At 50.0% G+C, this 27,660-nt stretch overlaps 1 protein-coding gene and 1 pseudogene across 4 annotated transcripts; both read right to left on the bottom strand.

Annotated features, from left to right (window-relative positions):
* Positions 1-1,544: 1,544 nt before the first annotated feature.
* On the bottom strand, positions 1,545-22,075 carry PVR (poliovirus receptor). 4 transcript variants are annotated; one of them, XM_025367352.1, is made up of 8 exons: positions 21,694-22,075; positions 17,957-18,304; positions 15,686-15,982; positions 11,775-11,892; positions 7,452-7,600; positions 6,468-6,626; positions 3,760-3,791; positions 1,545-3,362 (listed from the first exon to the last, which is right to left on the bottom strand). In XM_025367352.1, the coding sequence occupies exons 1-8, from the start codon at positions 21,770-21,772 to the stop codon at positions 3,291-3,293; spliced, it is 1,254 nt and encodes a 417-aa protein (XP_025223137.1). In that variant the 5' UTR covers positions 21,773-22,075; the 3' UTR covers positions 1,545-3,290. The 4 variants fall into 4 exon arrangements, with proteins under 4 accessions (XP_025223137.1, XP_025223138.1, XP_025223139.1 ...); XM_025367353.1 differs by having other exon boundaries at positions 6,504-6,626; XM_025367354.1 differs by having other exon boundaries at positions 6,603-6,626.
* Positions 20,016-20,238, bottom strand: LOC112612615 (annotated as a pseudogene).
* Positions 22,076-27,660: the final 5,585 nt, after the last annotated feature.

Raw genomic sequence — 27,660 nt, 5'->3', positions numbered from 1 at the left:
TTAGGAGGCCGAGGAGGGAGGACTGTTTGAGCCCAGGAGTTTGAGACCAGCCTGGGCAAGATGGCAAGATTCCTGTCTCTAAAATAAATAAATAAATAAATAAATAAATAAAATAAATGACAGTGTCTAAAGTTATTCAGTACAACATTGTAATAGTAAAAGGCTGGAAATGATACAAACGCCTGTCCTTAGGGGCCTCGTTAAAAGAGCCCTGTAAATCCCTCCCATGGAATATGAGGTGGCTGTAGAACAACTAAGGTTGTAAGAACAACAACTCTGAATTACCAGAAACTGAGCAACAAAAGTAAGGTCCAGGGCGGGCACGGTGGCTCACATCTGTAATCCCAGCACTTTGGGAGGCCAAGGCAGGAGAAGCACTTGAGCCCAGGAGTTCCAGACCAGCCTAGGCAACATAGTGAGATGCCCATCTCTACAAAAATTTTTTAAAAATTTAGCCAGGTGGGGTGGTGCCCACCTATATTCCCAGCTATTCTGGAGGCTGAGATGGAAGGATCGTGTGAGCCCAGCAGGTCTAGGCTGAAATGAGCCATGATCACGCCACTGCACTCCAGTCTGGGCAACAAAGTGAGACTCTGTTTCTAAAATAAATAAACAAATAATAAATAAATAAAATGTACTATTCAATGGTTTTGCAATTAATTTTCTAAAATTGTGGTTAAAAAGAGATAACAGAAAATTTGCCATTTTAGCTATTTTTGAGTGTATGACTCAGTGGCATTCATTACATTCATAGTGTTGTGTAAAACTGGATATCCACGTGTAAAAGAATGGAGCTGGACCATTACACTCTAAACACAAATTAGAACGAATCCCTCATGTCTTTTTATAACTTCCAGTTTTGGGAAGTTTCTGTACTATCTTTTTTTTTTTTTTTTTTGAGAGGGAGTCTGGCTCTGTTGCCCAGGCTGGAGTGCAGTGGCCGGATCTCAGCTCACTGCAAGCTCCGCCTCCCGGGTTTACGCCATTCTCCTGCCTCAGCCTCCCGAGTAGCTGGGACTACAGGCGCCCGCCACCTCGCCCGGCTAGTTTTTTTTGTATTTTTTAGTAGAGATGGGGTTTCACCGTGTTAGCCAGGATGGTCTTGATCTCCTGACCTCGTGATCTGCTCGTCTCGGCCTCCCAAAGTGCTGGGATTACAGGCTTGAGCCACCGCGCCCGGCCTATCTAATTTTTAAAAATTAGCTTGGCATGGTGAGGGGCACCTGTGGTCCCAGCTACTTGGGAGGCTGAGGTGGGAGGATTGCTTGAGCTCCGGAGTTAGAGGCTACAATGAGCTATGATCATGCCACTGCACTCCAGCCTGGGTGACAGTAGACACTGTCTCTTAAAAAATTTTTTTGGAGAGGAAAAAAAAAACAAAAAAAGACAAGCTGTTCCTAAGGTGCCTGGGAATCCTAGCCCTCACAGCCTTCTTCATTTAGCGTCTTGCTTTCATGCCTCCGGTTCCATCCCATGTGGTGATGGTACACATGAAACCCGTCTCCTCCTTCATTTCCACAAGAGACCCCATTGCACACAGCCACTGGAGGTACAATAAATAAGTTTTAATGAGATTTTGGGCGCTGGAGAAAGACAAGGAGCTTATGTGCCACCAAAGCAACCAATGTTCCTTTGTCTCCCCAACTCTGTGGGGTCCCACTGGCCTCATCACCCCTTGAACCCTTTGCCACTGCCATCCTGCTGGTTCGTATCTCTTCCCCACACTTCTCTGTTCCCCACTCTTCCATCTCTGTCCACAGCAGATCCTCCGTCCCGCTTATTTTCTCTTGCAGACCAGCTCAGACTTTGTATTCTCATTTAGCATCTTGGCCCAAGGTCTTTTCTCCCTCAAGGTATTTTCCCAAACAATTTTCTTTATAAGAGGAATTCTGGTGTCTGCCCTCAAGATCATAGACCTTTTTAAAGTAAACTTATCAGTTGCATCTGAGCAGCTTGGCCTCCTGGGTCTTGGGTCGCATCCATCTTGGTCCTATAGGAGCGTGTCCTGAGCAACTGCAGTGCCACCTCCCCCTGCATCCCCTCCCCCTGGAGCTGGAAATAGCATTTGCTTCTTTTGTGGGTTATTTCCTGCCAGTCCCAGCTTGCTGGCTGCAGATGCTGGCCGAAAGTGGCGGCAGCTGACTACCTTCTTCAAGTTCACGTCCAGTAGTTGTCTCTGCTCCTTGGACACGCCCCAGGCAGCTGCTTGCGGCCTGAGTTGCAGCCTCTGGTGACCAGGGTCAGCGGCTATTTCTTGTAACCACAGAAGTCTGACGGATACAGAGAATTGGAAGCTCAAGGCCAGAGGCCAAGTTTTTACCAAAATTGTCTAGTGGTCCACACCCTTCTGTGTGGTCTGCTATGCAGTAGAGGCTTAACCTTGCCCAAACAAAGATGAGGCCCTTTATCCTCAGCTCCTGGGCATTCATCTCCAAGCCCTTGGAATATCCTGCTGGTAGCTGATCTGAGAGTCTTGGGCCACTCTGGGCCACATCATAAATGATGTGATTTATGGTGGGGGTCTTGGGCCACACGGTATTGGCTTGATGTATGAGGTCAGTCATGTGGGTGGTGAGCTGCTTAATTCGGCACTTTGGGAGGCCAAGGCAGAAGTATCACTTGAAGCCAAGAGTTCAAGACCAGCCTGGGCAACACAGGGAGACCTCATCTCTACAAAAAATAAAAAGATTAGCCAGACATGGTGGCACATACCTGTAGTCGTAGCTACTCAGGAGGCTGAGGTGGGAGGATGACTTGGAGTTGAGAAGTCAAGGCTGCAATGAGCTGTGATTTCACCACTGCACTCCAGTGGGACAACAGAGCCAGACCCTGTCTCAAGACAAACAAAAAACTCTGGACACAAAGATCTCGAGTGAGCTGCTCTGGTTGGCAGTACTTGCACGTCGTCACATGTCGTTGCTGTGAGAATCAGGTGCTGCCTCTATGGCTCCACTGGGAGACAGCAGCTGGTAGCCGGCGCCTCATCTCTCCTGGAGTGTGGGCTGTGCACCTCCTCCCTGTGCTGATCTTAATCCCTATCTTTTTACTGTAACAAGCTGTAACTGTGAGCCTAACAGCTTTCCTGAGTCTAGTGAGTCCTTCTAGCAAATGAATGGAGGGTGGTCTTGGAGACCTCTGAACTTGCACCTGCCCCCCTCGTTTTGAGGTCTGGCACAGGGAGGGAGGCTGGTCTCTTTGGAGGGGGTCTTCATCCATTGGGGCGGGGTCCAACTCCGGAGGCCCATATCCTTGCCAGCTCCAGTCTCTCTCCCTGCTCAGTCCCGACGGTGTCACCTTGTGCCCTCTGTCTGTGGATCCTGGGAAGAGCTGGCCTCTCTGCTCACATCTGAATAGGAGATATACTAGAAGAGGGTTTTCACACTTTAGCCTCGGGGCTCTTTTGAACAAAATCAAACACCTTCCCACCGAAGCCCAATGTGCAAAGAATGGCAGGTCCATCCCCTCCCCTCTCCCTGGAAGCCAGGGCGGTGCTTCTCAAGGTGTGGCCACGGGTGGAATTGAGGCGGGGTCGGGGGAGGGTGGATATTAAAATGCAGATTCCCTGGCCCTATCACAGACCAGACTGTCTGGGGCTGCGTCTTAGCAAACTCTACAGCGGATTCTGCCCAGCAGGAAGGGTTGGGAAATGCTGCTTGGGGCACCAGGAGAAAAGATCCAGGCTCTTGCGGGCATCTGGAGACGTCTGGTCTGTAGTCTGTGCAGACCCCACACCCTCCTTAGCTCCAGCACTGCACTTACCCCATTAGCCGAGGCGCTGGCATGCTCATTACCTGGGGAAATAGGAGGGGAAGTCGTCAGGAAGGCATAATGCTGGGAAGCATGGGAAGAAGACATGCCTGGGTGTCAGGGCCCTGAAAATGTCAAGTTCTGCCTCTGCTATTACATGCGGGCGCCATTTCCCTTAATGGTATACACGTGTGTGAGACAGGAATGGCGGGGGTGCTCTGTAAGGATCTGGTCATCCAGTTATTCACTTGGTTATTAAATATCCATAAATATCGAGCCTGGGCTCTAGAACCAGATGGATGGGTTCAAATTCCATCTCTGTCCTTTAGGAGCTGTGTGAACTTGGACAAGTGACTTAACCTCTCTGTGTTGCAGTTTCCTGGACTATTCAACAGGGGTGTATTTAGCAAATAGTAGTTATTATTCAGCAAATGGTAAATGTCTATTTTGTGCCAGGTACATTCTAAGTGCTGGGGACATAGCTGTGAACAAAAGAGATAAAAATGCCTGTTCTTGGCCAGGCGTGGTGGCTCACGCCTGTAATTCCAGCACTCTGGGAGGCTGAGGTAGGCAGATTGCTGGAGTCTAGGAGTTTGAGACCAGCTTGGGCAACACAGCGAAACTCCATCTCTACTAAAAATATAAAAAATTAGCCAGGCATGGGAGCGCATGCCTGTAATCCCAGCTACTCGAGAGGCTGAGGTGGGAGAATCACCTGAGCATGGGAGGTTGAGGCTGCAGTGAGCCAAGATCACACAACTGCACTACTCCAGTCCGGGCAACAGAGTGAGATCTTGTCTCAAAAAGAAACAAAAAACAAAAAACCTGCTCTTGTGCAGTTTATGTTAATAATAACAATAATAGGGTGGGCACAGTGGCTCACGCCTGTAATCCCAGCACTTTGGGAGGCCGAGGCGGGCGGATCACAAGGTCAGGAGATCGAGACCACAGTGAAACCCCGTCTCTACTAAAAATACAAAAAATTAGCCGGGCACGGCGGCGGGCGCCTGTAGTCCCAGCTACTCAGGAGGCTGAGGCAGGAGAGTGGCGTGAACCCGGGAGGCGGAGCTTGCAGTGAGCCGAGATTGTGCCACTGCACTCTAGCCCGGGGGACAGAGTGAGACTCTGTCTCAAAAAAAAAAAAAAAAAAAAAAGATAATAATAGTAACAATAATAGTAATAACAATCATAGCTAATCCATACCCGGTATGTGGCTTACAATGTGGCACCTGCTGTGTTAAGTGTTTTACTACATTATGAGGTACCGTCACCCCATTTTACAGATGAGGAAACTGAGTCATACAGATTAAGCTATTTGCCTACAGTGACATCACTAATCAAGCAGTAGCTTGAGTGCCCAGATACAGGCAGTCTGGCTCTGGAGTTGACACATTGAATCACGCAGCAAACACTTCCTCGAGTGCCTCTTTTATGCCCAGCCCAGTGGTAGGTGGTCCTGGGGACATAGTCATGACAGTGACAGCCTCAGGTTTGCTCTCTTGGGGCTCACAGTCCACTGGGGAAGACAAACAAGTCCCCCACAGTGATGACCCAGAATGGGCAAGGCTGGGGTGGGAGAGCCTAGTGGATCCTTGGCCCATGCTTGGGGGTCAGGGAGGGCTTCCTGTAAGAGGCAGCATCTGTCCGGGATGTGAGGCAGCAGCTTTGTTTAGTGATTGAGGGAAAAGCTTGGTAGTCAAAGATCTGGCTTCTTCTCTCCATCAACCACTTTCCAGCTGTTTGACCATTAGCAGGTAACTTCATCTGTCAAACAAATATTTCCTCCTCTGTAAAACGGGGCTCATGGGAAAACCACTTTGCTGGGTGCTTCTTGATGAGATTGTACAGGCCAGGTGTGGTGGCTCACGCCTGTAATCCCAGCACTTTGGAGGCTGAGGTGGGTGGATCACATGAGGCCAGGAGTTCGAGACCAGCCTGGCCAACATGGCAAAACCCTGTCTCTCCTAAAAATACAAAAATTAGCTGGGCACGGTGGTGCATGCCTGTAATCCCAGCTACTCGGGAGGCTGAGGCATGAGAATCACTTGAACCTGGGAGGTAGAGGCTACAGTGAGCCAAGATCGTGCCACTGCACTCCAGCCTGGGCGACAGACAGAGAGCCTATCTCAAAAATAAATAAATATATAAATAATAAAAAAAATTAGAAATTGAAATCGAGGGGGTTACACACACAAAGTGGCACGTAGACGGTGCTCAGCAAAGTATCGCTCCTTTGATTACAGAATTAGCTGGCGCACTTCTCCAGAAGGAGCCATGGGAGGGTGCTCCAGGCAGGGGAATAGCCTGTGCAAATCTCGAGGTGTGACAGCATCAGACCCTTTTAGAGCTGAGGATCAGAGGTGCCAGTTCCTGCCAACTTCTCTTAGGAGTCACTCCTGAACAAGGCAGATGGAGTAAGGCTGAGGGGTTAGGCATTATTTCACCCTCTATCCATCTGGCAGGGACTCCCACATCACCTGAATTAAATTCCAAAGTCCCTACCACAGCCTTAAGGCCCTATATGCTCTTCTCCCACTCTGTAAATAAGATTTGTAAATGAACCAGTGAACGAGACTCCCTGGCTCTGCACCGTCATCGGTCAAATGGGGGAAACCTCATGGCAGTGGGGTGATGATTCAGTGAGAAGCACATGGGAAGGACTCAGCACAGAGCCCAGCACATAGTAGGTGCTCAATTATGGCAGCTCTGGTGATGCTTACTCGAGGGAGACAGATGATGGCACCAAAGGAACTCACGGGAACATCTGGACCGATAGAAATAAAGCCCGATCCCCAGGAGGGTCAGAAGAATCACGATTCCCAGAATCAGGAAGATGATGACGTTACTGGACATGCCTGAGTGCTCACTGGGAGGTCCTTCTGAAAGACAAGGAAACAGGTATTTAGGTAAGAAAACTCTTGGGGTTTATCCCTCATTCTTGAAATGGCATCTCAAATTTCCTTGGGGAGCCGCCACTCCACCTGCCTCAGTCTATTTAATTCAGGTGGACTGGATCCCAACCTCTGGTTCCTAGAATGGGACTTTGACACAGGCCTGGCCAATCAGAATATTCCATTCTCCCTGGCTGCTATGATTGGTTCATAGGTGGGCTGTGGCCTAAGCTGGGCCAATGAGAGCCAGCCCTGGGACTTTGGCTACAGTTATTGAAAGTGGTGTGTTTTTTTCTCCTGCTGTGGCTATTGTGGTAGGATGTAAGCCTGTCGCTGCTGAGGGCCATCTTGCTTCAAAGCCTGCCTGGGAATAAAGCCAGTATAACAAAAAGAGACAAGAGATGTACAAAATAAAAGTTTCTGGGTTACATGGTTGGAGCCCCTGGATCTAACCATAAACTGAAGGTGAATTTTCAATACAGTCTTGTTTTGTTTTTTTGTTTAGACTACTTTGTGTTTCTGTCAATTGCAATTGATAGAGGTCTGCCTAATACATTTGGAAAGGCCTGAGTCCCTGAGAGAGAGGGATTCCACATCTATCCCAACCTGTGTGTGGGGAGGGAGTGTATTCAGGCAGCTGAACAACAGTACCAGTGGTATAGGTATGGAGTTAACAGGGGAGTACAACTGGCCCCACTGGTCCTTTTGTGAGAAGGCTTAGGAGAAGGATGGGAGCCAGAGAGCACTGGAGAGGGAACCCTGCCTTGACCTCTTCCTTTGGTCCCTGTTCTCCCGACCCAGGGAGTTCCTCACCTTTGACCTGGACGGTCAGTTCTGCCTGGCGAGCTCCTAGGGCATTGGTGACGTTGCAGATGAAAGTTGTGTTGATTGGTTTGTCCACAGGACGGATCAGGAGCTGGGCGCCCTGGGCCACAGCGAAGGGTGGCAGGGGACCCATGGTCCTGGGAGCGACAGAAAGGTGAGGAGGTGGCCTCTGCTGCAGGTCCGGAGTGACAGTGATTGAGCACTCACTGCGTGCCAGGAACCCTCACACCCTCTATGGCATAAGCGGAGAGCAACTCTGGAGGCACCGCAACTCTTCCCTTCCTCTCATGCCCACACCCAACCCATCAGCCAATCCTGTCGGCCCCGCCTTAAGATCTACCCAGAATCCCACCGCTCCTCAGGGCTTCCAGGGCCACCTCCCTGCTCTGGCGCGGTGCATCCGGGCCCCCAGCAGCCGCCTCCACACTGGGCTCTGTTTCTGCCCTCGCCCCCTCATCTTTCCCCACATGGCCACCAGAGGTCGCCTGTGAACCCTAAGTCAGTTCCCATCCCTCAGCTCAGTACCCTCTGGCGGCTCAGCCTGACTCAGAGTTCAACAGAAGTCTTCTCCTGTCACAGGCCCCACGTGATCTGGTCCCTGCTACCTCTGCCCACGTTTTCCATTACTCTCCCCTTTGCTTCAGCCTCTGCATCCACAGTGGCCTCCTTGTTGGTCCTCAAACTCTCCAGTTAGGTGTCCGGTGTGTTTGCTTATGCAGGGACTGATGGATAGAAATGGGTTTGCCCATGCTGTTCCCTCTGCCCGAATGCTTTCCCCCCAGGTACCCGCAGAGCTCACCCTCATCTCCTTCAGGCCTCTGCTGGGATGTCACCTTAGTAACACCTCACTTGGCCACCCTATTTCTTTTTTTTTTTTTTTTTTTTTGAGACGGAGTCTGGCTCTGTCGCCAAGGCTGGAGTGCAGTGGCCGGATCTCAGCTCACTGCAAGCTCCGCCTCCCAGGTTCCCGCCATTCTCCTGCCTCAGCCTACCGGGTAGCTGGGACTACAGGTGCCCGCCACCTCGCCCGGCTAGTTTTTTGTCTTTTTTGGTAGAGACGGGGTTTCACCGTGTTAGCCAGGCTGGTCTTGATCTCCTGACCTCATGATCCGCCCTCCCAAAGTGTTGGGATTACAGGCTTGAGCCACCGCACCCGGCCTGCCACCCTATTTCAACTGTGACGATCACCCTTCCCATTCCCTTCTCTCTTTTATTTAATTATTTTTTTTTGAGACAGGGCCTCACTCTGTCACCCAGGTTGGAGTGCAGTGGCGCCATCTTGGCTCACTGCAACCTCCACCTCCTGGGTGTACAGAATCTCCCCACCTCAGCCTCCTGAGTAGCTGGGACTACAGGTGTGTGCCACCACACCTGGCCAATTTTTGTATCTTTTTTGGTAGAGATGGGGTTGTGCCATGTTGGCCAGGCTGGTCTCGAACTCCTAGCCTCAAGTGATCCTCCCATCTCTGCCTCCCAAGGTGCTGGGATTACAGGCATGAGCCACGACACCCAGTCCCATTCCCTTCTCTGCTTTATCTTCTCCATGGTATTTATCACCATTGCATACACACTACACACTTTATGACTTTATCTTGCTTCTTGTTTCTTTCACCATTATAATGGAAGCTCCATATGGGGAGGAAATTTGGTCTGTTTTATTGACTCGCATATGTTGGTTAGTTGTACCTGGCTTACTTACTACAGTAAGTAGTCAAGGAACACTGGTTTAATGAACAGAGGTGGAGGAGATGGAAGCATCGGGCTTTGGGCACTCTGCAGAGCTGGGATGCAAATGCAGCCATCCGGATCAAGAGCCTGAATTGTGGCACTTTGAGGCAGGACAGTAAAGGCACCGTCATACCAATCGAAAACCTTTGACCAGCAATTCCTTCCACTGACAACTGCTGACAAGTGACCACTGGGGATGGTCACGACCATGGCATATGCAGAGTTGAAAATGGAAAATGACATCTGTGTCCTCTACTGGGGACTGGTTAAATAACTGATGTCATCCACATATGTTGGAATCCCTTCCCTGCCCTTTGGGAGGCCCAGGCGAGAGGACTGCTTGAGTACAGGAGTTCAAGACCAGCCTGGGCAACATAGTGAGATCCTGTCTCTATTCTTAAAAAATTTTTTTTTTTATTAAAGTGATGGAATTCCAGCAACATTGAAAAAGGGGCCAGGTTAGCCAGGCGTGGTGGTGTGTGCCTGTAGTCCCAGCTATCTGGGAGGCTGAAGCTGGAGGATCACTTGAGCCCAAGAGTTCAAGGCTGCAGTGAGCTGTGATTGTGCCACTGCATTGCAGCCTGAGCAACAGAGTGAGGCCCTGTCTCAAAAAACAAACAAACAAACAAACAAACAAAAAACAGGGGATCTGAGGGTGCTCTGAAGTGCATAATATGATTGATGGATGAATGCAGGGACCGAAGGAATCACAGAAACATGATAAAGCAAGCACAGTAAAATGTTAGTGGGGGAATTCACGTGGTGGAATCTTAAGTGTTCACTGGAAAATTCCTACGATTTTTCTGTATGTTTGACAGTCTTCCTAATACAACGTGGGGGAAAATGGAGTGTAGATCTCTGTGCTTTGACATGGGAAGGTATTCACAAGATACCGGAAAAGTTTCAAAATTATATGTATAGCATAATTCCAGTCTTTGTTTAGAAACAGAGAAAAAAGACAGAAGGATGTATAATAAGTGGTCACTGGGTATTTCTGGAGGTGGCTGGGTACACTTGACTATAGGTGCTTCTTTATTCTTTTTTCTCATAACTAATTTGGTTGATATTTCTACAGTGGACACAAGTTACTTTTATAATAAGGAAAAAGACGTAAGGCTGGGCGAGGTGGCTCACACCTGCAATCCCAGCACTTTGGGAGGCTGAGGTGGGTTGACTGCTTGAGCCCAGGGGTTGGAGACCAGCCTGGGTAATGTGGTGAAACCCTGTCTCTGCAAAAAAATACAATGAAATTAGCTGAGTATGGTGGCGTGTGCCTGTAGTCCCAGCTACTCAGGAGGCTGAGGCGGGAGGATCACCTGAGCCCAGGGAGGTCCAGGCTGCAGTGAGCTATGATCACACCGCTGCACTCCAGCCTGGGCGACAGAGCCCCTTCTTAAAAAAAAGAAAAAAAGGCGGTTCAGTAAAATTATGTATTATAAAATTTTGTATTATCCCTTTGCCTTTTTCTCATCCTGCTCTTGACCCCAGTTTCAGTATGAATCTGGAGAAATCTTATTGCTGTGAGCCTCAACTTTCTCATCTAGACAATGGGGATAGTACTTGCTCCATCCAGAGATAACCAAGTAGGTTACACAAGGTGACGGTGAGGTGGTTACAGTCTAGAGTGGGGGTGTCCAATCTTTTGGCTTCCCTGGGCCACACTGGAAGAAGAACTCTCTTGGGCCATACATAAAATACACTAACACTAATGATAGCTGATGAGCTAAAAAAAATTTGCAAAAAAAAATCTCGGCCGGGCGCGGTGGCTCAAGCCTGTAATCCCAGCACTTTGGGAGGCCGAGACGGGTGGATCACGAGGTCAGGAGATCGAGACCATCCTGGCTAACACGGTGAAACCCCGTCTCTACTAAAAAATACAAAAAACTAGCCGGGCGAAGTGGCGGGCACCTGTGGTCCCAGCTACTGGGGAGGCTGAGGCAGGAGAATGGCGTAAACCTGGGAGGCGGAGCTTGCAGTGAGCTGAGATCCGGCCACCGCACTCCAGCCTGGGCGACAGAGTCAGACTCAGTCTCAAAAAAAAAAAAAAAAAATCTCATAATGTTTTAAGAAAGTTTAGAAATTATGCGGCCTGCAGGTTAGACAAGCTTGGCCAAGAGGCGGAGGACCAGCTTTGGAGCCAGGGCTGATTCAAGGGCCGCTTCTGCCCTCTCGTGGCTGGTCTTTAACCTGGGCATGACAACAGCTGCTGACTCTGCACAGCATGGGGTCACGTGGGATTCCGGGGAAGTACCGGGCACAGAGCAGGCACACCCCAAGAGCAGGTGCATCCACCAGCCAGGATTAAACCACCTGCTAAACGCCTCAACTGGAAAACATAGATGTCAAAACAGAGATGCCCCCCCATTGGGGGACCCCGAAGTCAACCTCCTCTTTTTTTCTTTTCTGAATCCCCCTGCTCTCTTAGACCAGGATTCCAGGCCCCCAGACTCTCCTCCCTCAGACCCAGGGGTCCAGGCCCAGCCCCTCCTCCCTCAGTCCCAGGAGTCCAGGCCTCCAGCCCCTCCTCCCTCAGACCCACAAATCCACACCCCCAGCCCCTCCTCCCTGAGACCCAGGACTCACGTGCTCCAGTTGTAGCCTGTGGGCTCTGGGTTGCTGCGAGCGTCGCAGGTCAGGGTGGCCTCATTCTGGCTGAGGTACCAGTTGTTATCATAGCCAGAGATGGATACCTCTGGGGGGTCTGCAGGAAATGGACACAGAGGTTCAGAGACAGGGAGACTTTGGGGAGCTGAGGGCTATGTGGGATTCACATCACTGCAGGAAAAGGCCTGGGGATATTTGGAAAACAGCGGGAGCTGGAGAGGCCTAGGAGGAGTCTAGGTAGATGGGGTGCCGCAGAGAGCAGAAGCCTGGGAGTCTGTGGTCACTGGGCACATGGAGAGGGCTTCTGAGGACCTGCTTTTCTCCACTAGCTTTCCTGGGTGGCCCGGACCAGGCATGTCTTGGGTGTCCTGCGGGAAAAGGCCTCCTCCTTTTCTCACTCATAGGCAATGACCACTCATAACACACGGCAGTGTATTCAAGACTCCGACAAGTCCTGCGGGAAAGAGTCCTGGATAACCCTGCTCTAGGCTGCTGCTCAGCCATCCCAGATGTGATTTCAATGTCCTCAGGGGGCAGGCCAATGGGACAGGGTTTTTTGGGGGGCGAGGGGTAGGAGTCAGTGTAGATCTCCTCCTCGCTCAGACCCAGTGACAGTGTTGAGGGACTCCAGGATAGACAGTACCTGAGGAAATCTGTGTACCACTTGCCTGGTGGGGGAGCAGGCAGTATAGACAATGATGGGAGGAACACTATGAATGATGCCTAGAAGAGCTTGTGTGGATATTACTGATGGGCTCAGTGTAGACAGGATATTGGAATATTACAGTAGATGCTACATTGTCAGGCCAGTGTTGAAAATGTAGTGGTGGGGGTGAGATCACCCCCACCCCAGGAGCTGGTGAAATTAAGACAGGCCCTGTGTGTGTGTGTGTGTAGACAGTATTTGGATGAGCCAGTGTAGACAATGTGGGAGCTTAGTCTAGATCTGCGCTGTCCAATGTGGCACCTACTGGCCACATGTGACCATTGAGCACGCGAAATATAGCCAGGCTGAAATACACACCAGATTTCAAAGGCTTTACTAGGGCAAAATAAATGGGAAAGATCTCAAGAATAATTAAAAAAAACAATTACAAGTTGAAATAATATTTTGGGTATATTGGGGCAATTATTAAAATTAACTTTGGCCAGGCTCATGCCTATAATCCCAGTACCTTGGGAGGTTGAGGCAGGAGGATCGCTTGAGCCTAGGAGTTTGAGACCAACCTGGGCAACATAGGGAGATCCTGTCTCTATAAAAAATAAAAATAGGCTGGGTGTGGTGACTCATGTCTGTAATCCCAGCATTTTGGGAGGCCAAGGTGGGTGGATCATGAGGTCAGGAGTTTAAGACCAGCCTGGCCAACGTGGTGAAACCCCATCTCTGCTACAAATACAAAAATTAGCTGGGCACTGTAGCCAGGGCTTGTAATCTCAGCTATTCAGGAGGCCCAGGCAGGAGAATCGCTTGAACCTGAGAGGCGGAGGCTGCAGTGAGCCGAGATCACGCCACTGCACTCTAGCCTAGGTGACAGAGCAAGACTCCGTCACACACACACACACACACACACACACACACACGAAAATTAGTTGGGCATGGTGTCACATGCCTGTAGTCCCAGCTACTGAGGAGACTGAGGCTGAGGTGGGAGGATCAATTAAGACCAAGAGATTGAGGCTGCAGTGAGCTGTGCCACCGCACTCCAGTCTGGGTGACACAGTAAGACCCCGCCTCAAATAAATAAATAGATAAATAAATAAACAAATACATTTCATCTCTTTCTTTTCTTTTTTTGATTTTGAGACAGAGTCTTGCTCTGTTGCCCAGGCTGGAGTGCAATGGCGCGATCTTGCTCACTGCAACCTCGGCCTCCCAGGTTCTAGCAATTCTCCTGCCTCAGCCTCCCGAGTAGCTGGGATTATAGGCACCTGTCACCATGCCTGGCTAATTTTTGCATTTTTTGAGACCAGCCTGGCCAACATGGTGAAACCCCGTCTCTGCTACAAATACAAAAATTAGCTGAGGCAGGTGGCTCACTTGAGGTCAGGCTGGTCTGGAATGCCTGATCTCAGGTGAGCCACCTGCCTCAGCCTCCCAAAGTGCTGGCGTGAGCCACCGTGCCTGGTCTCTTTCTTTTAACTTTTTAATGGGGTGGCTGCTGGAGAATTAAAAATCCTATATGCAGCTTGCGTGCTATTTCTGTTAGACAGCACTGGTTAGAGAGTCCCTGGGGCTGTCAGTGGAGATAAATGTGTGGTTGTCAATGTCGATGACGCCATGAGGGAGCTGCTGGAGGTAACGCTGTGCAGGAGAACCAGGACAGATGCTGTCAGGGGCCGTGCAGACAGAACACAAGGAGGCCAGTGTGGTGATGTGGGACGAGACTCAACAGCCTGTAAGTGAGCCAGTGTAGACAACATTGGGCAGAGGAGCATGGAGACTACACTGGGGGACTCTGCAGACACTGCTGAGGGGAGCCAGCACAAACAACGTGGGAAGATCAATGCAGCCAGCACCCGGCAGAGATGGTCGATCGTGGCTCAGGGGAACTGGTCGATACAATGTGGGAGGTGAATGCAGACAGTTCTCCAGGGAGTCAGTGTAGACAGTGTCGAGGGGCACTTTAGAGAGTGCCTAGGAGAACCAGTGTAGAAAAAGTGGGGTGTTTATGTAGACAGCGGTCACAGGAGCCAGTGTAGACACCATGTGAGACAGTGAAAACACCCCACAGCTGACGGCTGAAATAGCTGGTGTAGACAATGGGGATAGTGCTGTCTGTGGCCCAGAAGAGCCAATGTAGACAATGGTAAGGCAGCGTAGAAAATGGACAAGAGGCCAGGTGCAGTGGCTCACGCCTATAATCTCAGCACTTCGGGAGACTGGGGCGGGAGGATCACTTGAGCCTAGGAGTTTGAGACCAGCCTGGGCAACATAGCAAAACTCTCTCTACAGAAAATTGTAAAATTAGCTGGGCATGGTGGCTGTACCTGTAGTCCCAGTTACTTGGGAGGCTGAGGGGGGAGGATCACTTGAGCCTGGAAGGTTGAGGCTGTAGGAGCCATGCTCATGCCCCTACACTCCAGCCTGGGTGACAGAGTGAGACCCTGTCCAAAGGAAAAAAAAAAAAAGGCCGGGCATGGTGGCTCATGCCTGTAATTCCAGCACACTTTGGGAGGCCGAGGCAGGCAGATCACCTGAGGTCAGGAGTTTGAGAACAGCCTGGCCAACATGGTGAAACCTTGTCTCTATTAGAAATACAAAAATTAGACAGGTGTGGTGGCATGTACCTGTAATCCCAGCTATTTGGGAGGCTGAGGTAGGAGAACCACCTGAACTTGGGAGGCAGAGGTTACAATGAGCCGAGACTGTGCCACTGTACTCCAGCCTGGGTGACAGAGTGAGACTTTATTTCAAAAAAAAAAAAAAAAAAGAAAGAAAGAAAGAAATGGACAAGGGAGTGGGTGTAGACAAGAAGGGCGGCAGTGCTGATTGTGGCCAGGAGAACCAGTGTAGCAATGTGGGGAAAGTCATTGTGGATAGTTGCCTGGGGAAGCAGGTGTAGGCAGTTTGGGGGCAGTGTAGACTGTGCTCAAGGGAGTCAGCAGAGTGTGGGGTATCCGTGCAGACAGTGGCTAGAGGAGCCAGGGCAGGCAATCTGGGTACCAGCATTGACTATGGCCCGAGTAAATTGGTGTAGGCAATAGGGACAGTGTTGTTTATGGCCCAGGCGAGCTGGTGCAGACAATGGAGGTGGGTCGTGTAGACAGGAGTCAGGGGAGCCAGTGCAGATGAAGGAAGCAATGCCTACAGTGCCTTGGGGAGTCAGTGTAGACAGTGGTGGGGGCAGCCTGGCAGGGGATCTTGCCGTCACTGACTCGGGCACACTCACAGTAGATGGTGAGGTTCACAGTCAGCAGCTGAGGCTTCTCAAAGCTCTCGTGCTCCACCTTGCAGGTCACACTCTTGCCGTCCACCTGGCTTGAGGGCACCAAAATCCAGAGGCTGGTGACAGTGACTGTGCCAGACAGGAACCCTGGCGCCTGGCTGGTATTGGGCATCCCGCCCAGGTCTGAGTGCCAGGTGATGTGGGCCGGCGGGCGACCCCCTGTGGAGACGCAGCGGGCCACGGGCACCGGCTTTCCAGTGAGCTGGACCTTCTGAACCTCAGCTGTGTTCTGGGGCTTGGCTGGGAAGAGGAACAAAAGCAACAGGTCATTCAATGAACCCCTCCGTGGTAGAAGGAGGCATTCATTAAGGGTACAGGATGGCATGGTGGCTGGGTGGGGTGGCTCATGCCTATAATCCCAGAACTTTGGGAGGCTGAGGTTGGTGGATCACTTGAGGTCAGGAGTTCGAGACCAGCCTGACCAGGGGAAACTGTCTCTACTAAAAATGAGCCAGGGTGTGGTGGCACACACCAGTAATCCCAGTTACTTGGGAGGCTGAGGCTGGAGAACTGCTTGAACTTGAGAGGTGGAGGTTGCGGTGAGCTGAGATTGTCACTGCTCTCCAGCCTGGGCAACAGAGCGAGAATCTGTCTCAAAAAAAGAAAAAGAAAAAAAAAAAAGGATACAGGATGGCATGGTTTAAACCCCTGCTGTGTCCCTGAGCAGCTGGGTGGTCTTGGGCAAGTCTGTGCCTCAGTTTCCTTGTCTGTCGACAGGGGTAGTGATGGCACCATAGGCAATGAGAATATGCAGGTAAAGCTCTCAGAATGGCACATAGTAAGTGCTCCATAAATACTGTTTGCTGGAAAGTGCTGGGGCCCAGCAGTGACCAAAATAGCCCTGGTTCTGCCCTCATGGGTACAGTCCAAGGGGGCAGACAGACTCTTTCCTAGGCACTGATGACTCGGAGAGGGCAGGGCTGGGAAGGGGAAACCCAAAGGGGGTTATCCTAGTCTGGGGCTCAGTGGAGGAGAGGAAGCCTGAGCCCTGAAGTTGAGAAGGGAAGTGACTTGCCCACGGTGACACAGCTGTAAGCAGCAGAGCTAGGCTTTCACATAAGGTCTGTCTGACTCCAAAACTACCTTGACCATCTCTTAATCATCATCCTGGTGATTTCCAAACCTGGAACTTGCTTCCCCATCATTACCTGTATTATTTACCGAAGATTTCTCCTTAACTTGACTCGCTGTTTCTGTTTTACCCTCATCCTAAACCATGATACCTGGAATCCCAGGCTTGTTGGAGCGACAAGAGCTGCCTGTGGTCGGGTGTTGTGTGCCAGGCACAGTTCCAAGCCCTTGACATTTCATGAGTTTCTCATGCACAGGCCTGGAATAGTTCTTGGCACATAAGCTTAAAAAAACCAAACCAAACAAAACAAAAACAAGTTGGGCGTGGTGGCACATTCCTGGAATTCCAGCTACAGGAGGGTAGGAGCATCCCTTGAGTGCAGGAGTTCCAGGCTGCAGTGAGGACCTACTGTGACCACACCACTGCACTCCAGCCTGGGCGACAGAGCTAAACTCTGGCTCAAAAAAAACAGGGTCAGTTTTCTTGAATCCTCATGGTGATCCCCATCCCACAGATGAGGAAACTGAGGCACAGAGACTTCTTGCTCAAGTTCTAAGAGGAGGGCCTCATGGAGCTCATGAAAATGAAAGCAGATCCCCTCCTCTTTTGGGTATCAGGATCCTTGCTTTCCTGTCTGTCTGTTTCAACTTTCTCCTTTTTCACCAAATAAAGTAACAGTAACTGACAGCTCTAAGGGGCTCACATGGGCCAGAGGTGAAGCTCTAAGGCTGCACCGGGACACTCAGGACAGCTTTCCAAGGGTGATACTATTGTCACCAACCCTTTTACAAATGAGGAAAGGAGGGGCCCAGAAGAGGCCACCCAGGCCTCCTCCCTTCCTTTTGGGTCCCCTCCCAGCTCCCTTTCCAATACACACCTTCCTCTCCCTAAGGGCCTTCTAACCCGAGGCTTGGGGGTCCTTACTCCAGGAGATCTCTGCTCCCTTCCTGCCCTGCAGCCTCTCCCCCCATGTGCTCCCCCCACTCCACCCCCATCATTGCGCTGCCCCTCCTTTTGTCCCCAGGGAATCTGCTGTGGAGGGAATCCCCCTCCCTCCCAGGCCTCCCCACTCTTTGCTGACTTCCCTGATCCTCCCACCAAGTCTCCACCTTTCATTCAGCCTCCCCAAAGCCCCTGCTCACCAAGCACTCGGAGCCAGATATCCACGCTCCTGCTGCCCTGTGGGAACGTGACGAACAGGCAGGTGTAGTTGCCTTCATCCTCGACGCGCAACCCGAACATCCTCAGTGAGGCATCCCGCAGCTCTGTGCCCAGTCTGGCGGCCACGAATTCCAGCCGTTTGGGCTCCGAATAGTTGGGGCCCTGCGTTTGGTGGAAGACGGCCATGCTGCCGGATTCACCATGCCGCGACCAAGTCAGCTGTGACACGTGCGTCACCTCCATGCCGGGCACCTGTAGGTAGCAGGGCAGCGTCACGGAGTCGCCCAAGAAGCCGGGCACCTGGGTGGGCGCCTGCACGACGATGTCCCCTGCGGAGAACCGAAGAGAAGGTGTCAGACCCGGGGCGTTCCTGGGCTAGATAGTGAGGGGCTCCGGGAGCCCGGGCACCTGGGCGTGCAATTACATGCTGGGGCCCTGGAGCCCTGGTGGACGGTGGGGTGTGGGGGGAGGGGGGACTGGGGCACTAGTTGGGGTCAAGGCAGGCGAGGAGGTAAGGGCGTCCGGGATGGTCTGCAACTTGGCCGTGTTCCTTCACTTTGGCTATTTATTACTATATTTCTTCTATTATTACCGTATTTCCCTTAATCTCAACATCACTGATTTTAAAAATTGTGGTAAATATTGTGGTTAAAAAACTAAATTTACCATTTAAGCCATTTAAAGCATACAGTTCAGTGGCACTACGCACATTTCACAATGTTGTGCAACCGTCACCATTATACAGCTCCAGAACTTTTTCTTTTCTTTTTTTTGAGACGGAGTCTCGCTCTGTCGCCCAGGTGGAGTGCAGTGGCACGATCTCTGCTCATTGCAAGCTCTGCCTCCGGGGCTCAAGCAGTTCTCCTGCCTCAGCTTTCTGCGTAGCTGGATGACAGACTCCCATCACCACACTCGGCTAATTTTTTAATTTTTTTTTTTAGCAGAGATGGGGTTTCACCATGTTGGCCAGGCTGGTCTTGAACTCCTGGCCTCAAGTGATCCTCCTGCCTTGGCCTCCCAAAGTGCTGAGATTACAGGTGTGAGCCACCGCACCTGGTCCAGAACTTTTTCATCACACTGGTATCTTAGCTTTCACACACCATGACTGTTGTTATTTACAGCACAATTGCCATTAGGGGTTAGAATACCCCCAATGTAGAAAATGGGGAGAAATCCTGGATCTTCAAATCCATGAAAGGCTGTATTATTACTCTGGGTAGGTCTTGGCTGGAAGAATGTGGGGGATCGTGGCACAAGAGGAAGGCAATTATAGTGAGGCTTCAGGCCGGTTACTTAACCTGTCTGATTCTTTTTCCTAGTTTGTAAAATGAGACTTAGAACAGTGCACACTCACAGGGTGCTGACACAGATCAGGGGCTATTCTGGGTGCTTCACATATATCTTGGCATTTAATCTTCAAATAGCCCCCTGAGGCCAGCACTACTGTTAACATCATTTTACAGACAGGGAAACTGACACAGAGTATAGCGTCCTCCAAGTCATACAGAGGTTTAGTGGCAGAGGTGGGATTTGAACTCGGGTGGTCAGAGACTGACCTCTAATCCCCCAGGTCCTATATAAAAATCTTTCTGCTAAGGGCCCTAGCACATAGTAGGTCCTCAACATGTGTCAGTGCTTATTGACACTAATAAACATAGTCTTATGCATTCTTTTTTATTTTTTAATTTTTTTAATTTTTATTTTTTTTGTGTGTGTGCGGTATTTATTTCAAATGTTTGTTAAAACAGCACTGTTATTTCTCAGGACAAGAGCAAAGATCACCCCCTGCAGAAGCTTGGGAACTATGTACAGAACTTTATAGAACAAAGGCAATACTTTAGCTTAAGCCTGTCTGCTGACCAGAGAATGGAATTCTGTGTGGACTGAAGGAACAAAAGGAAACTAGGCAGGAGAAGGAAGAAAAGTGCCCATCTGAATAAAACTTCAGCTGCTATCAGGGCATATCTTCTGGTGGTCACAGATTGTAGGCTGTTTTTTGGAAGATTCGGGTTCAGCACAGGATTCCATTTGTCTACTTGGCTATACCCCCGGCTGAGGTGCCATGAGGTCGATGTCACTCCAGTTCCTGGCCAGCCAAACTCCGGCAGCAGAGTCCCAAATTTAGTATCAAGTTCCTCCAGAAGTCATTCCTATCAGTGGCAAAGCGGTGTACGCCCCAAAGCCAATCTCCCACATTGTCCGGTATTTTGGGAGTTTCATTAGCCGAGCCAGCAGCGCTCACCTGGACCCCACAGGAAGCCATAGTAGCAAGCTTCGCATGGGCCTCAGTGGAGGTTTCTTTTTTATTTTTAAATTTTTATTTAGCTAATTATTTTTGTAGTGATGGGGTCTTGCCATGTTGCCCAGGCTGGTTTTGAATTCCTAAGCTCAAGTGATCCTCCCACCTCAGCCTCCCAAAGTGTTGGGATTACAGGCATGAGCCACTGTGCTTGGCTGCAATCAGCCTGGGCAGCATAGAGAAACCCTATCTCTAACAAAAATACAAAAAAATTAGCCAGGTGTGGTGGTGAGCACCTATAATCCCAGCTACTCCAGAAGCCACAGTGAGAGGATCAGTTGAGCCTGGGAAGTCCAGGTTGCAGTGAGCCGGGATTGTGCCACTGCACTCCAGCCTGGGCAACAGAGCAAGACCCTGTCTCTCTCTCTCATACACACATATACACAATAAATATATATATACACACACACAAAATATATAAATACATAAAATATATATTTATTTACTCATTAAATGTACAATAAAATATATTTTATTATATAGATAACATGTTATAAATATAATATATTTCATATTTACTAAGAAATATATTGTACATTATGATATATTATTATTTATATAATACATAATATATAAAATTATATATTATTTGTATTATATAAATAATAATATATAATATATATATAAAATATATAAAATATATATAATATATATATTTATCAGGAGACCAGCCTGGCCAACATGGTGAAATCCTGTCTCTGCTAAAAATACAAAAATATTAGCCAGGCATGGTGGCACATGTCTGTAATCCGAGCTCCTCGGGAGGCTGAAGCAGGAGAATCGCTTGAACCCGGGAGGAGGAGGCAGCAGTGAGACAAGATCAGGACATTGCACTCCAGCCTGGATGATGGAGTGAGACTGTCTCAAAATTAAAAAAAAAAAAAAAAAAAAAAATGAATGAATGGCCAGTCCCTTGGAGTCAGACACTGGGGGTCAGAGGGGTAACGGTGTCAAGTGTCACCCACTGTCCGCCTCCCCAACTTCAACCATCCTCTCCGTCCAGACCCAGCCCGCCAGCAGGCTGCTGGGTTATGGCCTGGGTGTGCTGAGCAGGAACCTGGGTAAGGTAATCCCGCATGAGTCACCATCTGCTGATTTTCCGAGATTCTCTTGCCTTTTTGGGAAATGTCCGCACCCAACTCCATCCCCTTTCCGAGGGGCCCAGAGGAGGGTCTTGTGCCCACCCTGTGTTGCTGCCAATTTCGAGGAAGTTCTAAACCCAACTCCGACCGCTCTCCGGATGGCTACGAGGAGGGTCCTGCCCTCGCCCGGTGTTCCTTCAAACCCCGGGGCAGAGATGGGGGGTGGGTGGCGCCGGGCGGCGCCGTCATCTTTGGGGACCCAGGGGGCCAAGTACCCGGCTTGGATCCGGAGCTGGAAGCGAGAGAGGGGCCGCCGGACTGCGCGGGGGTCACTCACCGGTTCCCGGGGGTGGCCAGGACAGCGCCAGTAGCGCCAGCAGCAGCGGAGGCCATGCGGCGGCCATGGTTCGGGCCATGCCAGTTGCTCCGGACAGCTGGGCCTCGGGCGGACGCCTCCTTCTCGCTTCCCGGCGCCGCTCGCTCTGCCGCGGCCGCTGCGAGTCCAGCCCCCGGAGCTTAGGTCCTGGAATCCCCGGTGGGCCGCTCCGTCAGTGCCTGGGGTGGGAAGGGGAATACCCACTTCTTCAAATTCCAGACCAGTGAGCCCAGGGGAGTTGGCGGCGAGTCCCCTCAGGCGCGGGGGCGTCACCCAGGCTGGGCCCCCCCACGTCCCGGCGCGCCTGCGCCTGCGCAGGTCTCTCCGTGCGCTCAGTCCCGCTACAGACGCGCGCTCGCTCAGTCAGCGCGCTCTAGAAGAGGCGGCTTCCCGTGTGAGGACGCCCACATCCCAGGTGAGGAAACGGAGGCACGCGGAGAGATTCAGCAGCTTACTAACGACTCGCGGTTGCCGAGTGGCAGAGCTGAGGTTTCAACTCGTGATGGGACAGATCCTGAGCCCGCCAGTCTGTCCTTCCACCCAGCCTAAACCCATGGGCTTTGGGGTCAGACAAGACCTGGGCTCATGTTGAGCAAGTGGTTTCTCCTCGAGGGCCCTCAGATTCTTTATCTGAAAAATGGGCATAGTAGGGCGCGGTGGCTCAGCAATTTGGGAGGCTGAGGCGGAAGGACTGTGTGAGCCCAGGAGTTAGAGGCTGCGGTGAGCCACCCTCGCGCCACCGCACTACAGCTTGGGTGACAGAGCCAGACTTGTCTCAAAAAAAAAAAAAAAAAAAAAAAAAAAAAAAAGGTTGGGGGCTGGGGCGCAGGCGCAGTGGCTGACCCCTGTAATCCCAGCACTTTGGGAGGCCGAGGCAGGAGGATCAGCTGAGGTCAGGAGTTCAAGGCCAGCCTGGCCAACATGACACAAACCCATCTTTACTAAAAATACAAAAATTAGCTGGCATGGTGGCACATGCCTATAATCCCAGCCACTAGGGAGTCTGAGACAGGAAAATCACTTGAACCTGGGAGGTGGAGGTTGCAGTGAGCCAAGATCAGGCCTCTGCACTCCAGCCTGGGTGACAGAGCGAGACTCTGTCAAAAAAAAAAAAGAAAGAAAGAAAAAAGGGCATACAGCATGGTCTGTAAAGCTTAAACAAGGAACTGCTTAGCTCAATTTCGGGGATATAGTGTGTACTAAAGAAAAAGCAGATATACCAACAATAGCAGCAGTGGCAGTGACAATTATTGTTATTGTTGCTTTACAGTTGCCATCAAATAATAATGTTCATGAGAATGGTAATTCATTCATTCTTCACTCAATGTATATTTATTGAGCCAGTCAGTATCCCAGGCGCTGGGGATACAGCAGAAAATAAGACAGACAAAAATCTCTGCCTTTAATGAAGACCATGTTCTGGTGGAGGGAAACAGACCATAAACAGATTAATACCAGAACTCTAGCAGGTCTGGGGGAGATAAGGGTTATAGACCAACCTGCAGTAGGGAGAGGCGAGGAGGGTGGGAGGAAGGGAGGGGGAGAGAGAGAGAGAAATAGAAACAGAGAGACACACTCAGAGATAAGGGCTGGGAGACAGAGACAGAGAGAGATTGAAAGAGATAGAGACACAGCATAGAGCGAGATGAGATTGAAATGAGAGGTGACAGAGAGACTCAGAAAGTCAAACCCTAAGAGAGAGAACCCAAGAGACTTCCTGGTCCCCAGAGGTGTCTGTCCTGGCCAGGGTCTCCATGAGGCTGACTAACAGCTCTTGTCCCTGTTCTCTGACATCCTTATATCCTTTTTATTTTTGTTTTTTTTTAGACAGGGTCTCACTATTTCACTGAGGCTGGAGTGCAGTGGCGCCATCATTGCTCATTGCAGCCTCCACCTCCTGGGCTCAATTCCCTCAGCCTCCTGGGTAGTTGGGACCATGGGCATATGCGATCACGCCCAGCTAGTTTTTAAATTTGTTGTAGAGACAGGGTCTTGCTATGTTGCTCAGGCTCATCTTGAATTCCTGGCCTCAAGCGGTCCTCCCACCTTGGCCTCCCAAAGTGCTGGGATTACAGGCATGAGCCACTGTGCCCGGTCCCACATTCCTGTATCTTTTTGTAAAATCTCTCCTTTGGCTTTTGGCTGGCTTGAAGCTTTCTTTCTCCGGGTGCCCTCTCTAACTTAGATCTGATGCTTGTGTATGACACATCTGATGCTTGGGGTCTCTCACCCTGGATGTATGTAGGTGAATTTCTAAATGGAAACATGGAGGCTGGTCTCTTGGAAATCTCTGAATTTTCTGTGACTCTTGTTCTGCTGAGTTATTTCCAAATTGGGAATCTGTGGCCATTGTTATGTTCCTTCTCTGGACGATGCCATCACCATCTGGGGTTCCCCTACCTCTCTGGGCTCCCCAGTTCCTATCTCCAGGGCCTCCTCTCAGGGCCCTGGAGGGTCAGAGGCTGCTCTGAAGAAGCAGGCTTTGAAGAAAAAGCAAGTTTGGTTTGGGGCATATCTGCTTGCTTCTGTGTTTCTCTGTCAAGAGTCTAAATTCCTTGAGTGTTTGGACCAGACATTTTCTTCACTCAAGTGCTGAAATATCATCTGAAAAAATAGTGAATGGAGATCTCCAATGGGCATCCTATTTTTTGTGTGTTTGTTAGTTTGTTTGTTTTGAGACAGAGTCTTGCTCTGTCTCCCAGGCTGGAGTACAGTGGCGTGATCTCAGCTCACAGCAGCCTCCGCATCCAGGTCAAGTGATTCTTGCGCCTCAGCCTCCCAAGTAGCTGGGATTACAGACCTGCACCACCAAACCCAGCTAATTTTTTTGTGTTTTTTAGTAGAGACGGAGTTTCACCATGTTGGCCAGGCTGTTCTCGAACTCCTGAGCTTAGGTGATCCACCCTCCTCAGCCTCCTGAAGTGCTGGGATTACAGGCGTGGGCCACAACACCCAATGGGCATCCTCTTGATGCTGTGGTTTTCAAACTTCTGGATCCAAAAGGATCATCAAGAAACTTGTGTAATTAAGCAAATATGAATCCATTTCCTTATTCTTCCCTCTCCCATTAAAAAATAAAATGGTGGCATTGTTCTCTTTCTGTTTTTCACTTAGCAACATATCTTGTTATTTTCCCATAGGCAGATATATTGAGCTACCTCATTCATTCATTCATTCATTCATTCACAGATGTGTAGTATTCCATTACATGAATGTACCATCATTTTTGAAACTATCTTCAGGGGATGGGCTTTTTTGGGTTTTTCCAGCCCTTTTGTACTTGCAAACTGTGCTTCCCTGGGTCATCATGTCCATGGCATTTCCCATGTATGTGACAGTGTCTGTCATATTTATTCCCAGAAGCTGATTTCCTGGGCCAAAGGGCATGCACATTTGTGGTCTAGAGGATATTGCCAAATTGCTGTCCCGCAACCATGCCAGCAAAATAAGAGCGTGGAGTGGCTTCTACCCAGAAATGCTCACGGCAGTCAGGGAAGGTTTAAAAATTTCAGATATGCCCCCACCCCCTGTATCTCTACAAAAAATTAAAAATATTAGCCAGGCGTGGTGGCACATGCCCATAGTCCCAGCTACAGCTACTTGGGAGGCTGAGGCTGGAGGATCGCTCAAGCCCCGGAGTTTGAGGCTGCAGTGAGCCATGATTGCACCACTGCACTCCAGCCTGGGTGACAGGGTGAGACTGTCCACCCCAAAAAAGAAAATGTCAGATGTGAAGCTTTGTCCAGAAGGGTGTGATGTAGGAGGCCTGGGAGCAGGGGGAGAAAGAGAGAAAGACATGGAGAGCAAGAAGAGGAGATGGGGAACGAGGGCTCCAGAGACTCCCTTGGTTCAAATTCTGCTTCCACCAATTGGTAGCTGGGAATCCTAAGCAACCGGTATCGCTTCTCTTGCCTCTTTTTTCTCATCCACAAAATACGGGCTCGTGAAAACATGTGGTGTTAGTTAAATAAGTTATTTAGAAACAAGTTATATGTGGCTGGGCGTGGTGGCTCATGCCTGTAATCCCAGCACTTTGGGAAGCTGAGGTGGGTGGATCATTTTGAAGGGGGCCTGCCCCTCCACCCCTGTGGGTGTTTCTCCCAAGGTGGAGATGAGAGACTGAGAAAAGAAATAAGGCACAGAGACAAAGTATAGAGGAAGAAAAGTGGGCCCAGGGGACCGGCGCTCAGCAAGTGAGGACCTGCACCGGCACTGGTCTCTGAGTTCCCTCAGTATTTATTGATAACTTTCCCTACTATCTTGGCGAGGGGCATGTGGCAGGACTATAGGGTAATGGTGGGGAGGGGGTCAGCAGGAAAGCATGTGAGCAAAGGACTCTGTGTCATAAATAAGTTTAAGGAAAGGTGCTGTGCCTGGATGTGCACGTAGGCCAGATTTATGTGTGACTTTACACAAACATCTCAGTGCAGTAAAGAGCAGTATTGCTGCCAGCATGTCTCACCTCCAGTCATAAAGTGGTTTTCTCCTATCTCAGTAAATAGAATGTACTATCTGGTTTTACATCGAGATATTCCATTCCCAGGGAGGAGCAGGAGACAGATGCCTTCCTCTAATCTCAACTGAAAAAGAGGCCTTCCTCTTTCATTAATCCTCCTCAGCACAAACCCTTTACGGGTATCGGGCTGGGGGACGGTCAGGTCTTTCTCTTCCCACGAGGCCATATCTCAGGCTGTCTCCGTGGGGGAAAACCTTGGACAATACCCAGGCTTTCTTGGGCAGAGGTCCCTGCAGCCTTCCACAATGCATTGTGTCTGGGTACTTGAGACTGGAGAATGGTGGCGACTTTTACCAAGCATACCACCTGCAAACACATTTTTACCAAAGCACATCCTGCACAGCACTAAATCCATTAAACCTTGAGTCAATACAGCACATGTTTCTGTGAGCACAAGGTTGGGGCTAGGGTTACGGATTAACAGCATCTCAAGGCAGAAGAATTTTTCTTCGTACAGATCAAAATGGAGTTTCTTATGTCTTCCTTTTCCTGCATAGACACAGTAACAGTCTGATCTCTTCCTTTCCCCCACACATTTGAGGTCAGGAGTTCAAGACCAGCCTGGCCAACATGGTGAAACCCCGTCTGTACTAAAAACACAAAAATTAGCTGGATGGTAGTGGTGCGCACCTGGAATCCCAGCTACTTGGGAGGCCGAATCACTTGAGGTGGAGGTTGCGGTGAGCCAAGGTTGTGCCACTGCACTCCAGTCTGGGTGAGAGAGTGAGACCCTGTCTCAAAAAAAAAAAAAAAAAAGGAAATAAATTACATGGTTTAAAAAGTTATTTATTTAGCTGCTAACAAATGGCAGCAATTATTATTGGTATCTCCTGGGGCTTATGATTCTTCATCCAAAAAATGGCATAGCATGACATAGTGACTCAGACCTGAAATCTCAGCACTTTGGCAGGCTGAGGTGGGAGGACTGTCTGAGAATAATGCATTAAAGCTCTTTGGTGAAATGCCTGACAAATATCACTATGGACACCTGGCTGCTGTTTAAACAATTTTTAAACTTTTTTAATTTTTGGCCAAGTGTCGCTCTGGTGCCCAGGTTGAAGCGCAGTGGCACAATCTTGGTTCACTGCAACCTCTTCCTCCTGCGTTCAAGCGATTCTCATGCCGCAGTCTCCCAACTAGCTGAGATTACAGGCACGCACCACCACGTCTGGCTAAGTTTTTTGTATTTTTAGCAGACAAGGCTTCACCATGTTGGCCAGGCTGGTCTTGAACTCCTGACCTCAGGTAATCCACCCACCTCGGCCTCCCAAAGTGCTAGAATTACAGGTGCGAGCCACTGTGCCTGGCCTGCTATGACACATTAATCATGTAAGGTAAATAGTCAGTGGCTGGCACATGGAGAACCCTCAACAGACAAGACTTAGACTGAGTTCTGCCACTATTATTGCTAA

The sequence above is a fragment of the Theropithecus gelada genome, chromosome 19 (genome assembly GCF_003255815.1).
Source record: "Theropithecus gelada isolate Dixy chromosome 19, Tgel_1.0, whole genome shotgun sequence".
NCBI lineage: Eukaryota > Metazoa > Chordata > Mammalia > Primates > Cercopithecidae > Theropithecus > Theropithecus gelada.
This window is presented reverse-complemented; position numbering and strand designations above follow the sequence as displayed.